At 40.3% G+C, this 17,337-nt stretch overlaps 1 protein-coding gene across 25 annotated transcripts in view; it reads right to left on the minus strand.

Moving 5' to 3' along the window:
* CPEB3 (cytoplasmic polyadenylation element binding protein 3) overlaps positions 1–17,337 on the minus strand; it is a 248,366-nt gene that overhangs the window by 38,174 nt on the left and 192,855 nt on the right. For all 25 annotated transcript variants that reach the window (XM_078346025.1, XM_078346018.1, XM_035268463.3 and 22 more), the window contains one exon: positions 8,163–8,277. In XM_078346025.1, coding sequence (XP_078202151.1) covers positions 8,163–8,277 — 115 coding nt within the window. The remainder of the gene's footprint in view (positions 1–8,162; positions 8,278–17,337) is intronic.

The raw sequence follows: 17,337 nt of genomic DNA on the forward strand, positions 1-17,337 counted from the left end.
AATTATAAATAAATAATTTCCATCTATGACTTATATACAGTTGCTTTTTTGGCCACCAAAAAGTCTGCAGACATTTGAGTCAATTAAGTCTCAATTAAGTGGAGGGCAATTTGTTGAGAAGCTAGAAGAAACCAAGGTAATTGAAGAAGAGGTTTTTGGGAGAAGAATATGAAAATTTCCCATCTCTCTCTCTCTCTACCCTAATTTGCATTTTAACTACAGAAAGTCCAATATATGACCACCCTTGAAGAAAAGTAAACAATAATCAAACTGCTGTTTGTATTTGGTCTTTTGCTCAACCAGTGGGTCTTCATTCAGCATACTTTCTGCAGGCTGAACTCATTTAAGTACTAAACAGAATTTCTAGTCCTCATTTGAAACCATCCTCTGCAGAGGACAGAGACAAAGTAGCTCCTAGGACCATGTTCTTAACATTTAACCTGAGGAAAACGAGGGTACCAGAGCAGGGCATACAGGGTGAAAAAAACCAGAATTCACAAGAGGTGAAAACAGGTAAACAGCCCACGAGGAAGTCAAGACTTTTCAAACCACTTTTTATATTCTTTACCATCCAGACAGTGCTCACAGGTCTGTCTGGTCATGGTGGGAAGTTAGCAGCTCTAATAGCTATGGTTCAAGGGTATACTGTACTTTGGACAAGATGCTCTGTCATCTTAAGACAACTTAAATTATCTCATGAACAACTTCCATGATAGCAGCAACACAATGAGTCTAATCCACATGCTGGCTCTTGTGATGAGCGTCACTGTGCCACAGACTGGAGGGGGAAAGCAGAATACTGCAGCAACGTGAAGAATATAGCACCCCCATGAATTCCTTTGGATTGTGATGGCTACATCTGTGAAGCTAAATATAACCTTCAACTGTGGTTCCTTGAGTTTGCTCCTGATGCTTTTTTTTTCAGATGGAATCTCGCTCCATCGCCCAAGCTGGAATGCAGTGACACAATCTCAGCTCACTGCAACCTCCACCTCCCAGGTTCAAGCGATTCTCCTGCCTCATCCTCCCAAGTAGCTGGGATTATAGGTGCACAGTCACCACACCAAGCTAATTTTTATATTTTTAGTAGAGACGGGTTTTTTCCATATTGGCCAGGCTAGTCTTGAACTCCTGGCATCAGGTAATCTGCCTGCCTTGGCCTCCCAAAGTGTTGGAATTACAGGCGTGAGCCACTGCGCTTGGCCTGATCCTGATTATTTACAAAGATGTGAAAGGGTCGTCAATTCACCAGAGAGGAAACCCATGATGACTCCTCCCAGTCCTGCTTCACCTAAGGGCCCTATTTATATCATTTAACTATAATACATTTCAAAGCCAGCTAAGGCAATGTATGAGTCTGAGATACTGGACTGAGTATTCTAGAGGAAAATAACATATTCGTCTTTATAGATTCTAAACTGTGAATCTAGAATCCATATTTCTTCTCTTTGGAAATAAGGACAAAACAGGAAAGAGGCGTAGGGCACCTTAAGATATCAAAGAGGTCTCAGACTTCTGAAAGAAAGGAAGATTAGGCCGGGCGCGGTGGCTCAAGCCTGTAATCCCAGCACTTTGGGAGGCTGAGGCGGGTGGATCACAAGGTCAAGAGATGGAGATCATCCTGGTCAACATGGCGAAACCGTGTCTCTACTTAAAAAAAAAAATAAAAAATTAGCTGGGCATGATGGCACCTGCCTGTAATCCCAGCTACTCAGGAGGCTGAGGCAGGAGAATTGCCTGAACCCAGGAGGCGGAGCTTGCAGTGAGCCGAGATGGCGTCATTGCACTCCATCCTGGGTAACAAGAGCGAAACTCCATCTCAAAAAAAGAAAAGAAGATTAAACTTGAAGCCTTTCTAGGTTTAACCACAATTGTCAAGTTGGTTCAAGGCAATTCACACACTACAAGTGGAAGAAATGTACTCATAGGATTCTGTTCTGCATCAGGTATGTCGGGAAGTTAAGAATATTTTCAGACTGGGTGCAGTGGCTCATGCCTGTAATCCCAGCAATTTGGGAGGCCGAGGCAGGCGGATCACCTGAGGTCAGGAGTTCGAGATCAGCCTGACCAACATGGAAAAACCCCATCTCTACTAAAAATACAAAATTAGCCAGGCATGGTGGCTCATGCCTGTAATCCTAGCAATTCAGGAGGTTGAGGCAAGAGAATCACTTGAGGCAGAGGTTGTGGTGAGCTGAGATAGCGCTACTGCAACTCCAGCCTGGGAAAAAAGAGTGAAACTCCATTTCAAAAAATATATGTTTTCAGTGAGATGGTATGAACAATGAGCTAAACCAGACAGAGTGCACTGGTACCAAGTTGACTCTCTACTGTTACTGAGACAACATCTCAGACCTCAGCTTAATAATGTATCTTCCTTTTGACCTGAGAAAGACCAATTGCTCTATCTGAACTCTGCTTCCTCATCTCAAAAGAACAGTCTACAACTTACAATCTTTCAGGATTATTGTGAGAATTAAATATCTATGACAGCTCTGAGGACACTGCTGAGGACAGAGTAGTATTCAAATATTTCATTTTGTCCAGGGTTCTCGTCCTGCTCCCACCCTGTGAATCTCTGCTTAACATTTAAGTTGGCCTGGTTTCTGCTCTCTAAGCACCAATTTATCCCCGTATTATTTTGGCTGTATGCTAACATCACACTGCCTACTACTGTATGACAAAGTTTGACATCAGCTGTGGATGAGGGTTTGCTTTTGGTGCAGAGGGAGGACACAAACGCATTCTTAACATTAGAAAGTCCTTAGCTTTACCTAAAGGTAATACAGTTAATCAACTCAGTATGCCAAATCTGGAGTGTATCCAACACAACTCATACTGAACTTAGAAGATGGTGAAAAAGCTTCTACTGTTAAAAAACTTGATGCAGGATGGTTTCTGCCTGCAACCACTTATTAAAAAAACAATAAAGGATAGTGTTATAATATTCCAGTTTCCTAAATCACAAATCAGGATATGGTTCCTAAACTATCAACTGTTTATACAAAATGTCTAAAATCAATGATCTTAGAAAACTTCAGGATATATGTTCTCTAGATATATGCCATATATCTCTGAATATTTACTTCACAAATTTTTACCCCACCCAGAAAAGCCATCCTCACAATAGTCAGAGCAGGTAGGGAAAGACAGAGAAAGAAATTTCAGGATCCATCACAAAATACTAGTCGGGGGAAAGAAGGGAGAGAATTATCAGAGCAATTGTTAGGAAAGAAAGGACCAAAAGATGAAAAAGCAAACGGTAGGCTGTGGGGATTCAGGTGAGCACTCTCTCAAGATTGATCTGTTTTGCAGGGCCTGCTCTGATAAACTGTCAGAAGGAAGTCATGAAGTAAAGAACAGTTCATATGCTCCTAATGAGAAAGACTGAAGGTTTTTCCAAGGTGATCAAGGTTGGGAATGAATGGATCCCAAAGCTTGGTCACTGAGGCAGTCCTCCAATGAGATGCTAAAGCCAAGAAATTGGGGTCAGAGACATACTCATGTTAATCAACTGGGGAAGAGTACAGAGACCACATACCTCATTCTCTACTTTTTCCTGGTGATATCATAGCCCCCAAGCCTGGCACTTGAGTGAAGAGGTCCTAATGCCATAGGGATATGTAACAGGGCTATTTCTGTATGGAGATTCAGGAAGACATGTTGCTCATATTATGTGAATGAAGAGTGACAACATGTATTTCCAGGTGGTAGCAGGGGGAGAATCAAACTGCCCATTTCCCTATACAGACTGAAGAATATGTAAGCTTTAGCCACACGGTGGCACGGTGAGTCTACTTACATGCTTTTCTAGTGTAAGGGTAGGGTGAGGTGGGGAGTAGAAAGAAAACAAGATCTGATAAACACTGGGAGACTTCAGGCAAACCATCCTTGGCTTGCAATTGTCACTGATGGGAGTGATGAAAGGAAGAGACAGTAAGAATGTGTATTACTTGATATATAGAAACCCACAATCAGGCAGTGAGTAAGCTCATCTAAATTTTCCACTAATATGCTTCCATTTTCAGTTTTTCTTTTCTTTTCCTTTCCTTTCTAGGACTGTGCTTTTTTCCAACCTTTTTTTTTCTTTTTTTTTTTCTAGATAAGGTCTCACTGTCACCCAGGCTGAAATACACCGGTGTGATCTCAGCTTACTGCAGTCCTAACCTCCCTGGGCTCAAGCGATTCTCCTGTCTCAGCCCCCCAAGTAGCTGGGACTACAGGCGTGTGCCACAATACCCAGCTAAGTTTTATATATGTTGTAGAGACAGGGTTTCACCATGTTGCCCAGGCTGGTCCAACCTGAGTTTTTAAAAGGGAGGCTTGCCAAAGAACCGGAAACTCAGGACAATACTGCTTAAAACAGGTTGCCTTTTTTCTTTAGAGGTGTTTGTATATTTCCATTGAAAGGAATAAGGCCTATATTCAGAATAACCATCAGTGATAATGGTCTCTGTCTTACAATGAGGAAATATCAAAGATTAAAAAAAAACAACAACAACTCACAAGATCCAAAGGAGTAACACTTCCATGATAATATTTTAGTCACTATGACATATTAAGTAATACTTTTTGGCCCTGAATAGGGTAAAAATCCACCTGGACATCTAAAATCTCACCTGTTGAGGAGGGTCACCCATATCTAGTCCAGGATCACTCTGCATATGTTTAAAATGGTTTTAGACTTTCCAAAATTCCCTAACTACAATATCCCTTGGAAATAATAAAAAAGGCTCTAAAGTGTTTCAAAACCAAATGTGAGAATCACGTTAAAGAATATAATGTGACCTCCAATTAATTCTGAGTTCACATTCTATGAATACATTTGTTTTCTTCTGAAATATTTTGACTCTCTGTATATGATGACCTCTTTAACATGATACTGGGATATTCAGTTTTTATGACACCTACTTCACAGTGCCAGTAATACAGTAGATGCTCAATAAATGTTTATCATTCAAGTGAACTATACTGTATTCCATTTCAGATTGTCTACCGAAGTCACAATGAGTTCCTTTAAAAATGATCTTCCATTCCAAGGTATACATCAGTTCACAAAGCTCAGTATGTTTCAGAGAAACCCAATTCCTATGATCATAGATTAAAGTTGCAGATGTTAACTTTTTTGTCTTGGTAACATGGTCCTCTAAATTAGTCTTGGGATGAATGGTAAAATTCTAAGACACTATTATAGATTACTTTGCCACCTAGAAACTAGCTACACTTAAGGAAAGTGCTGGCATAGGGGGAACATTATCAACAGAATGAGTAAATTTAGATTACTATCCATATAAGTATAAAAACAAAACAATTTTAAAACAAAAAATGTTAGCTTAGTTAAAAAAAAAAAATAAGAGAGAGAACTTCGGCCAGGCACAGTGGCTCACACCTGTAATCCCAGCACTTTGGGAACCTGAGGCAGTGGGATCACGAAGTCAGGAGTTTGAAAACAGCCTGGCCAGCATGGTAAAACACTGTCTCTACTAAAAATACAAAAATTAGGCCAGGTGCGGTGGCTCACACCTGTAATCCCAGCACTTTGGGAGGCTGAGGTAGGCGAATCACAAGGTCAGGAGTTTGAGACCAGCCTGGCCAAGATAGTGAAACCCCATGTCTGCTAAAAATACAAAAAAATTATGCCACTGCACTCCAGCTAAGGCAACAGAGTGAGACTCTGTCTCAAAAAAAACAAATAAACAAACAAAATAGCCAGGCATGGTGGCACAGGCCTGCAGTCCCAACTACTCATGAGAGTGAGGCATAAGAACTGCTTGAACCTGAGAGGCAGAGGATGCAGTGGGCTGAGATTGCACTACTGCATTCCAGCCTGGGCAACAGAGGGAGATTCAGTCTCAAAAAAAAAAAAAACTTCAAGAATTATGAAAGGTATAGTATCTAGTCAGGGAATACAAAATCCCATTTCTTACTAGACAACTAAATATAATTCTTGTCTAATCCTAGAATTCGTGGCATCTTGCAGACACCAAATGCTAAAGAATACAATTTCATGTCCTGGGGTTCACTTCTTGCAGTGTCAGCGTGATCACAGTGGAAGTGCGGAAAAGGTATCTTCACAGGATTTACAGAAGAAAAATGATATACAGGCCCTTATCTATCTTTCCAAATCATTAAAACAGGAAGAATAGAGTGAATAATACAAATTGAAGTTTAATTTATAAACTTGTATGTCTGTGACTTGGATAGACATAAGAAGTTAAAACCAGTTCTGTTATTTTTATAACTATAGGACTTTTTCTTTCAGAACATTTTTTCAGATTTCTATCTAGGAAAAAAGGAAAGGGGCTAGAACATAAAAACTAATTTGTGGCCGGGTGTGATGGCTCAAGGCTATACTTCCAGCACTTTGGGAGGCTGAGGTGGGCAGATTACCTGAGGTGAGGAGTTCGAAACCAGCTCGCCAACATGGCAAAACCCTGTCTCCACTAAAAATACAAAAATTAGCAGGTGTGGTGGCACACACCTGTAGTCCCAACTACTTGGGAGACTGAGGCTGGAGAACTGCTTGAACTCGGGAGGTGGAGGCTGCAGTAAGCCAAGATCGCACTACTGCATTCCAGCCTGGATAACAGAGTGAGAATCCATCTCAAACAAATAAACTAACTAATTTGTGCTTGTAGTTTGTTGCAAAAGGAATAGCTAGAATATTAACAATGATTGTCCATTTGTAAAATGTGAAAAAGGATTTCCGTCCCTCCCCACTCCTAAACATAACACTATTAGAAAAAGTCAGAAATGGCCGGGCACAGTGGCTGACGCCTGTAATCCCTACACTTTGGGAGGCTGAGGTGGGTGGATTGCCTGAGGTCAGGAGATCGAGACCAGCTTGGCCCAACATGGTGAAACCCCGTCTCTAGCAAAAATACAAAAATTAGCTGGGCGTGGTGGCGGGCACCTGTAATCCCAGCTACTCAGGAGGCTAAGACAGGAGAATAACTTGAACCCAGGAGGCAGAGGTTGGGTACTGCTGCACTCCAGCCTGGACAACAGAGTGAGACTCCATTTCAAAAAAAAAGTCAGAAATATTCCACTCACCATTTTTTCAAAAGTACAGTTTATAAACAAGGGCTGCATTTGCCCTCCTCTCATAATTCTTTTCATGTTTGAATTAGCCCTTTATTCTCCAACTGCAGATAAAAGGGAGGCATCTATGCAGCTTTGCTTTCTATCTTTTGACAGTTTTTCATTAGAATGAAGAAAATAAGACCCAATCAGAATAAATATGTTTAAAAGTCCTTCAAAATGAAATTATGAATGTCTTTATATAGGTCTAATGTTATCCTTTAGGTGTAGGCTGGAGTTGGGATGTGGATAAATATGTTTGGATAAATAAGGAACTTTCAGAATTAAGAAGTCATTAAAGTCATACACCCAAATAACTTTACGTTATATTTTATAATTCTGTTTCACAACATGATTTTAAAGATCTCTGCTTTTTGTTTTAATTTTTAGGTAGAACTAAGTCTACTTGCATATAAATAACACAAAAGAAATGTACTTTCACAACTACAGTGGCAACAGTAACATTTTTGTCTTACTTTAAAAAATTAAACTCAATTATTCTAAGTGCTTCAAAAACTTAGATTTTAGAAATAATTTTGTTATACTCCACTGGCATGAATACTGGTTATGAGGAGGCTGATGCACAGCTGATTGGATTTGTCTTTGGATGTAAATACATACTAAAGTCATCAGTTCAGCATCACTTCAAACTCTCCAGTCAATTAAGATTCTGCTCAAATCCAGCAGCACAATTATTTCATCATTGGAAAGGAACTTTAAAAAAAACAGGGAGCCTTTAAAGAAGACAGATTTCTGTCATACATAATAATGCTGACTGGCAGAAGAATGCACACTGCCAAATGTGTTATTATTTTTTATATAAGTGAGTAAATAGGAAAGCACTAAATAGAATTCATTTTTTTCAACATAATTGCCTAAAGAAATTACTTTTGCACCATAACGAAATAGAGCATTTTGAGAGAAAACCTTTAATCCTGAAAAAGCTCAGTGAAAATGACAACAGCCTTCTTTTTGGAGACTGTGTATAGCTGACTAGAAACCTAGAAAATATTTAAGACTAAAGGCATTGGGAATTTTATTGTTGTTGGTTTTGTCGTTGTGGTATTACTATTTCCACTCACCAGCTCGAAGGGGTCGTGGAACTCCCCCAACAAAGATAGTTTTTCTGGGGTCCAAAGGCTGAGAACCATCCATTACAAAGTCACTGTCACTTAGGTTCCATGGTCGAATTTGCACCTGAAAAAAAGTTGTTTACTTGGTCCTTACTTCATTTCCATCAACCCCAAATGAGAATAAGATGACTAAAGACAAACCCACTGATTTGTGCATTTCACAATGAACATGACCCAAACAAAATCCAGTTATTTAGTTGTAATCTGCATTAAGTACCTTTCAATAGAATGCTTGGAGAATCTACTTACAGCTACTGTACTCAGCACTCTAGGCAAATGACATAAACTATGAAACCATCGGAAACCACCTCTGCCTGTGGTTTTTTTTGTTTGTTTACTTTAAGGCAGGCTTTTAGAGACAGAGTCTGTATTTTGAATCAGATTCATTTGAATGCATAATAGAGACTGATTACAATGTGTCACAGTACACCACTTCGTTTGTTTTTAAGAGTTCCCCTAAAGCACATTAGGAGTATTTTCTAAAAATCATCCATGTCTGAGTTTTTAATTCTCATCACCCTCCAAAATTAAAACGTATCTTTCAGCAATGTGATTTAATACAGATTAACACTCAGCAAGTTAGCAAAGAATTACCAGAGATAACAATAAAGCACAGAGAGACTTCTCTGGGGTCGGGCCCAGTGGCTCACGCCTGTAATCCCAGCACATTGGGAGACTGAGGCAGGCGGATCTTTTGAGGTAAGGAGTTCGAGATCAGCCTGGCCAACATGGTGAAACCCCGTCTCTACTGAAAATACAAAAATTAGACAGGTGTAGTGGCTCATGTCTGTAGTCCTAGCTACTCAGGAGGCTGAGGCATGAGAATCACTTGAACCCAGAAGTTGGAAGTTGCAGTGAGCTGAGACTGCACCACTGCACTGCAGCCTGGGTGACAGAGCAAGACTGTCTCACGCAAAACAAAGAAACAAAAAAAGTTATCTCTTTTTGATTTATCTGATTTTCACAAACGAGGCTGGTTAAATAAAAGCAAGCCTCAAAATTGAAGTAAATTTTTTTAAAAGTAGAAAAAGAAATCTTTATGCCATATTTCTATTTGGTCATTTTTCTTAACTGACACTCTGACTTAGTGCCCACAGTTTGTCCTAAAAAATAAGTTATTTCATTAGAATTTTAACCATAGAACATAAACCTTTATGTACATGGTTTTATGCATAAAACCTTAAAACATTATCAAAGAATAGCTTAAAACAAAAACAAAAACACCCTTCCACACCAAAAGGCAAATTTTGCACTGCCTCAAAACCAACCAGTTAGGCAGAGCCAATATGCTCTGAGAAGTGAGCTGGGTGCAGAAAGGAAACCTGGTATCTGTCCTCCAGGAACATGCCATTCCCCCTCCCCTCCACCAATGACTAAGACAGAAAATAAAAATGTTGACTTTTCATTTCCTTATTATTAACAAAATTGTTCATTTCCCCCATTGCTCAGACATCAACACTTAATGCAAGGAAACATATGGGATAATCTGTTATGTGGCTTGGCTTATCCCCAAGAGTACTTCCACTTGAAAGGTAGCACCTGTGGCAATTATACTTTCAAAGCATTTTGAATGAACTTTAAAATTGGCATTGCTCAGTTAGAAACAGTCTACACATTCTTCTTCTTCTTTTTTTTTTAAGATGGAGTTTCCCCCTTTTGTCCAGGCTGGAGTGAAGTGGCACGATCTCAACTTGTGCAACCTCCGCTCCCTAAGTTCTAGAGAATTCTCCTGCGTTGGCCTCCTGAGTAGCTGGATTACAGGTGCCTGCCACCACACCCAGCTAATTTTTGTATTTTTAGTAGAGACAGGGTTTCATCATGTTGGCAAGGTTAGTCTCAAACTCTTGACCTCAGGAGATCCTCAGGGGATTCATCCGCTTCAGCCTCTCAAAGTACTAGGATTACAGGTGTGAGCCACTGCACCCAGCAAGTCTACACATTCTGTAAGATTTCTACAAAATTCACTCTCACCTTTTTGCCTTTATTATTATTTTTTTGAGACAGAGTCTTGCTTTATTGCCCAGGCTGGAGTACAGTGGGGTGAACTTGGCTCATTGCAACCTCTGCCTTCTGGGTTCAAGTGATTCTCGTGCCTCAGCCTCCTGAGTAGCTGGGATTACAGTGCGCCACCATGCCCAGCTAATTTTTCTATTTTTAGTAGAGATGGGGTTTTGCCATGTTGGCCAGGCTGGTCTCAAACTCCTGACCTCAAGGGATTTTCCTGCTTCAGCTTCAAAAAGTGCTGGGATTACAGCAGTAAGCCACCAGACCTACCCACTTTTTGCCTTTTATGACACTCTTGCCCTCAACAGTTAGCCAGAGGACACAAAATCTCCATTTCTTCCCTAGACCCTGAAAACTTGAACCTGTTTACAATATTGTTAACATTCAGGCATTTGCTCCATCATTATTGCATAAAAACAAATGAAATTCTTTCCTTGTAAACTTTCATCTGTTTGACTAAAGTATCATTCCCTTGACATTTACTATAAAGGTAGGTTCACTAATACCATAAAGCATCACTTATAAACGCCTTCATGAGGACCTATTGCCTATTACTAATTTTTTCATTTAATACACAATAATTTCCTGACATTGTGAGAACAAGGATTCTAACGTCACACACACACACACACACACACACACACACACACACACGGATGTATCTTTTTCTACACACAATCTCTCTTCTAATCTCATTCCTAATAAAGCAGTTAAGGCAGGCAGCTTCAGGACCAGGTAAGGTAATTCCAATCATTTTATGTTAATTGCATTTGATCATAAATCACTTTAAGAAATGAAAACCATTCTTGTGTATTATCCAGTGATCTGCTTTCATTTAATCAGAAATACAGGAAATGCAGCCTTTTATAACGGCTGTAGGTTACCACTGCTCAAAACAATTCTGCAAAAGACCTCAAATCTTCCTGCTGAGAGCTTTCATTATCACCTACTGCTTTTTCTGCCCACTCCTCAACCCCTCACCTCACTTCATCACATCCCACACAACCCATTCCTTTATTGTTGGCAATACAGATTAGGTAAAAATACAGGAAGAGGGCTCAGGACACAGTGCTGATTAACCCTACCCACGAAATCTACATTTCCTGATGGCCACCAGAAAACAGTTGCTCAGAGCTGTCACCTCTGCAGAATTAGAGAAACATCAACATAGAACAATATCAGCAAACTAATATAAGCATACTAAACAAAAAATAATATTGTGGTACTATTTGTACGAAAAGTTCCACTCACACTCTGGCTTCTCTCTGAAATATAAGCCCATTCTCACACAAAGCCTGTTTCTCCAGACCTCAGGTCCTCATATCCATGTTCTACCCTTCTGGACTTACTCTTTGGATATCTTTTCTGGTCCTGATTACATATGTATGTGTGTGTGTATATATATATATATATATATATATATATATATATGTATAATTATATATGATTTTATATACATAAAGTGTACACACACACACACACACCTTATTGTAATATTATACTTTATAAGCTAATTCAAATATCTTGTGGAAAGGCTTAGAGTATAAATAAAATGACTACTTTTTAATTAGCTTTGTTTCTTTAATAATTATTTTTGAGAACAGATGAAATTAGAATTCTGTCCTAATTAAACATAAATTTCCTCTGGCAAAATAAGCATGTGTGTATACACACACACATACATATATGTTACACACACACACACACATAGTTGGTCCTCTATATCTGCAGGCTCTGGGTCTTGCAGGGTCAGCCAATCTCAAATAGAACATTTTTTTTTTTTGGAGATGGAGTCTTGTTCTGTCATCCAGTGCAATGGTGCGATCTTGGCTCACTGCAACCTCCACCTCCCAGGTTCAAGCAATTCTCCTGCCTCAGCCTCCCGAGTAGCTGGTGTGCAACCAGACCTAGATTTTTTACTTTTTAATTTTTTGTAGAGATGGGGTTTCACCATGTTGGCCAGGCTGGTCTCAAACTCCTGACCTCAGGTGATCCAACTGCCTCAGTCTCCCAAAGTGCTGAGATTATAGGCATGAGCCACTGCACCTGGCCTAGAAAACATTTTAAAATAAAAATAACAACAGTAACAATAATACAAAATTTAAAACTATAGTATAACAACTAATTCATACCATTTGCATTGCATGAGGTATTATAAGTAATCTAGAGACAATTCAAAGTATATGGACAGAGGCACATAGGTTACGTCATTTCATATAAGGGACTTGAGCATCCATAGATTTTGATATCTGAGGGGGTTCCTGGAATGAATTCCTTATGCAAACCTAGGAATGACTGTATAGGGATAACTTTCTGTGTGAGTGAGAGAGAGAGGGAATGTGAATGAAACAACTTTTCCAGTATGTTGTCAAGTAGAAATAGAGAAGATTCCCTTATATTATCCTGACATGATTCCAGCACTTCTTTCTAGAGCAGCCTGACCATATTTGCTTGTAACGATGACTCTAAAAAGAGGTTGCTGGCTGGGTGCAGTGGCTCATTCCTATATTCTTGGCACTTTGGGAGGCCGAGGTGGACAGATCATATGAGGTGAGGAGTTCAACACCAGCCTGGCCAATGTGGTGAAACACCGTCTCTATTAAAAATACAAAAATTAGCCGGGTATGGTGGCAGGCACCTGTAGTTGGGAAGCTGAGGCAGCTACTCAGGAAGCTGAGGCAGGAGAATCATTTGAATCCAGGAGGCAGAGGTTGCAGTGAGCCAAGATAGCGCCACTGTACTTCAGTCTGGGTGACAGAGTGAGACCCTGTCTCAAAATAAAATAAAAAAAAAATAAAAATTCAAAAAAGAGGGGCTACAGTATCCTTTGGGAGGCACCAGCCCTTGGGCCATGCCATGTCCTTACAGTAGGGGTCACACAAACTCAAAAGACCATAGAGTCAAACAGGTAGCACAAATGTGTCAAGCCATATTTGGGTTAGTAGGAAGGCAGTAGCACACTGGAGTAAACTATTTCTCAGCTCCAGCAAGTAGTTCTCACTTGCCTATGTATTGTCAGACTTTTTCCATTTTTCAAGAGTGACTAGAAATTCAGATTTCTATGTGAAACTTCAAGATTTTAAAATGGGAACTAATTCAAATGTTAAAAATCACTATACAGGCTAAATAAAACTATCTGCAGACCAGATCTATCCCATGGGCCCCAGTTTGTAATCTTTGGCTTAAAAGGTTTAGTTACTGCACAGCTCACAATGATGGAATATTTTGTTCCATTAGCACACATTAGAGAAAATACAAAAATCGTTTTTCTTTAGTTTCTCTCTAAAGCACATATTCCTATAGAAACTCTCACGAGGACAACTTTTGGCTGAATTAGGTGTCTTCTAAATTCTTATCTTCTGAATCAGTAATCTGTTTAATATAACTGCTTATCTCCAAAGGCAAAATCTTCTTAGGAGTAAAGACAAAAACCAAACATAGAGCTTACTGGTACAAATGTAGTAATTTATACCATATAGTGACTTTAACATCAGCCTTCAAGAAATCTAAATGAATTTAACATTAATAAAATCAACAGTTAGTAGTTAAATCATTACTCTTCCTTTTCAAGGTTTCCCAAAGTGTATTCTGTGGAACATGGGTCCCTAGGACTGGTGTGCCAGATAAGCAAGTGTTTGGGAAGAACTGTAGATTATCTTCTCCTTCTTGGAGTTTCATGGTACTCATTAGTGTACTTAATTAAAGGCTCTAAGAAATTCTAGAGAAATCTGTTCAGACGGACACAATGGTTCACACCTGTAATCCCAGCATTTTGGGAGGCAAAGGTGGGTGGATCACCTGAGGTCAGGAGTTTGAGACCAGCCTGATCAACATGGTGAAACCCCATCTCTACTAAAAATACAAAATTAGTCAGGCATGGTGTCCCATGCCTATAATCCCAGCTACTTGGAAGGATGAGGTAGGAGAATTGCTTGAACCCAGGAAGTAGACATTGCAGTGAGCCAAGATAACACCATTGTACTTCAGCTGGGCAACAAGAGCAAAACTCCATCTTAAAGAAAAAGAAAGAAATCTGTTCAATGTTGTTTAACTCAGCATTTCCAAAATTATTTCCATAGAACCTATTGTTTTCATGACACCTATTAATACCTATACATCCTTTTTTCTTAAATTTTGAATTGGGGTTTCAATCTGTTGCCCAGACTGAAGTGCAATGGCACTATCTCAGCTCCGCCTATGAGGTTCAAGTAATTCTCCTGCCTCAGCCTCCCAAGTAGCTGGGATTACAGGCATGTGCCACAATGCCTGGCTGATTTTGTGTTTTTAGTAGAAATGGGGTTTCTCCATGTTGGTCAGGCTGGTCTTGAACTTCCGACCTCAGGTAATCTGCCCACCTCAGCCTCCCAAAGTGCTGGGATTACAGGTATGAGCCACCATGCCTGGCCAATACCTACACTTCCAATAATACTGCCCTGCTATACCCTACTCTTAAGGTGTATGAAAATTTGGCATAATAAGGTAATGATTAATAAGATAAAACATTTCAGATACTTCACTCGATTCCAGGCCTTTTTCTCACTTATTTCTTGCTACTGCTCTGAAAAATTCACTTCTGTAGAGATTAACTTTGAATGGTTAAGAGTATAATACTCTGAAATATTAGACAGCTATTCAAAGAACTGAAAGTTTTCTGGCTAAACTGTATAAAGGATATGTTACCAAACCAGTTTGATTATTTTTATTTTTCTTTTTATTTTCTTTTATTTATTTTATTTTTTTTTTTAGAGACGAGCTTTCACCATGTTGATCAGGCTGGTCTTGAACTCTTGACCTTGTGATCCACCCGCCTCGGCCTCCCAAAGTGCTGGGATTACAGGCGTGAGCCACCACGCCCGGCCTATTTTTCTTTTCTGAGATGGAGTCTTGCTCTGTCACCCAGGCTAACGTGCAGTGGCACAATCTTAGCTCACTGCAACCTCTGCCTCCCGGGTTCAAGCAATTCTCCTGCCTTAGCCTACCGAGTAGCCGGGATTACAGGAGCCTGTCAAAATGCCCAGTTAGTTTTTATGTTTTTAGTAGAGACAGGGTTTTACCATGTTGGCCAGGTTGGTCTCTAACTCCTGACCTTAAGTGATCCGCCCGCCTCAGCCTCCCAAATTGCTGGGATTACAGGCATGAGACACCACACTGGGCCCAGTTTGACATTTTTCTATCAAAAGAGTAAAATAATTATAGCTCCATATAAAAACTAAAGTTTCATCCTACTTAAAACTAAAAGTCATTAATAGGGATAAGTTTAGGTCAAGGGTGAGGATAAACAAGACGTGCAATGTGGGTCTTTCTTTTCTTTTCTTTTTTTTTTTTTTTTTTTTTTTTTTTTGAGACAGGCTCTCACTCTGTCTCACTCTCACCCATTCTGGAGTACAGTAGTACATGGAGTACAGGCATGTGCCACCATGGCCCAGCTAATTTTTGTGTGTGTGCTTTTTTTTTTTTGAGATGGAGTTTCACTCGTTACCCAGGCTGGAGTGCAATGGCGCGATCTCGGCTCACCGCAACCTCCGCCTCCTGGGTTCAGGCAATTCTCCTGCCTCAGCCTCCTGAGTAGCTGGGATTACAGGCATGCGCCACCATGCCCAGCTAATTTTTTTTGTATTTTTTAGCAGAGACGGTGTTTCACCATGTTGACCAGGATGGTCTCGATCTCTTGACCTTGTGATCCACCTGCCTCATTTTTGTATTTTTTATAGAAACAGGGTTTCACCATGTTACCCAGGCTGATCTTGAATTTCTGGGCCCAAGCAATTTGTCCATCTTGGCCTCCCAAAGTGCCAGGATTACAGGTGTGAATCACTGTGCCTGGCCTCTATGGTAGGTTATTTCTTTAAACAGAATGCTATATGATAACATCATTTCCCAAAAAGAAAATTTCATCATTGACAATTGACCAAAACCTTTTAGTTAAAATTAAATATAAAATGTATTTTTGGCCAGGTGTAGTGGCTCATGCCTTAATCCCAGCACTTTGGGAGGCCAAGGCGGATGGATGACCTAGGTCAGTAGTTCAAGATCAGCCTGGCCAAAATAAAACGTTAGCTGGGCATGGTGGCAGAAACCTATAATCCCAGCTACTCAGAAGGCTGAGGCAGGAGAATTGCTTGAACCAGGAGGGGGAGATTGCAATGATATGAGGTTGTGCCATTGCACTCCAACCTGGACAATAAGAGTGAAACTTCATCTCAAAAAAAGAAAAAAGCATTTTTGGCCAGGCATGTGGCTCATAATCATAGCACTTTGGGAGGCTAAGGCTGAAGGACCACTTGAGGCCAGGGGTTTGAGACCAGCCTGGGCAGCATAGCGAGACCCTGTCACTATGAAAACCTTTTTAAAATTTGCTGGGTATGGTGGCTAAGGTAGGAAGATCATTTAGGCCCAGGAGTTTGAGCTTGCAGTGTACTGTGATTAAGCCACTGCATGCCAGCCTGGGCAACAGAACCAGACCTTGTATCAGGGAAATATTTTTGTTGTATCTAATTGAATTACATGATAAGATAAAACACAATATTTTGGCCAGGCGCGGTGGCTCACACCTGTAATCCCAGCACTTTGGGAGGCCGAGGCGGGTGGATCACGAGGTCAAGAGATTGAGACCATCCTGGTCAACATGGTGAAACCCCGTCTTCACTAAAAATACCAAAAATTAGCTGGGCATGGTGGCACGTGCCTATAATCCCAGCTACTCAGGAGGCTGAGGCAGGAGAATTGCCTGAACCCAGGAGGTGGAGGTTGCAGTGAGCCGAGATCGCGCCATTGCACTCCAGCCTGGGTAACAAGAGTGAAACTCCATCTCAAAAAAAAAAAAAAAACCACAATATTTTAATTTTGTTTCATTTTTCCCCCTAGCAGCAAGGAGAAAATGTAGTTTTAATAAGAATAGTTTTTGTTTTAAGACAGAGTCTTGCTCTCGTCACACAGGCAATGCAAAGCATTGTACAATGTCAGATAGGCTCTGCAGCCTGCTGCAATGGTGCGATTTCGGCTCACTGTAACCTCTGCCTTCTGGGTTCAAGCAATTCTCCTGCCTCAGCCTCCCAAGTAGTTGAGATTATAGGCGCCCACCACCATGCCCAGTTTTTGTATTTTTAGTAGAGATGGGTTT

Source organism: Callithrix jacchus, chromosome 12, assembly GCF_049354715.1.
Source record: "Callithrix jacchus isolate 240 chromosome 12, calJac240_pri, whole genome shotgun sequence".
In the NCBI taxonomy this organism is placed as follows: Eukaryota; Metazoa; Chordata; class Mammalia; order Primates; family Cebidae; genus Callithrix; species Callithrix jacchus.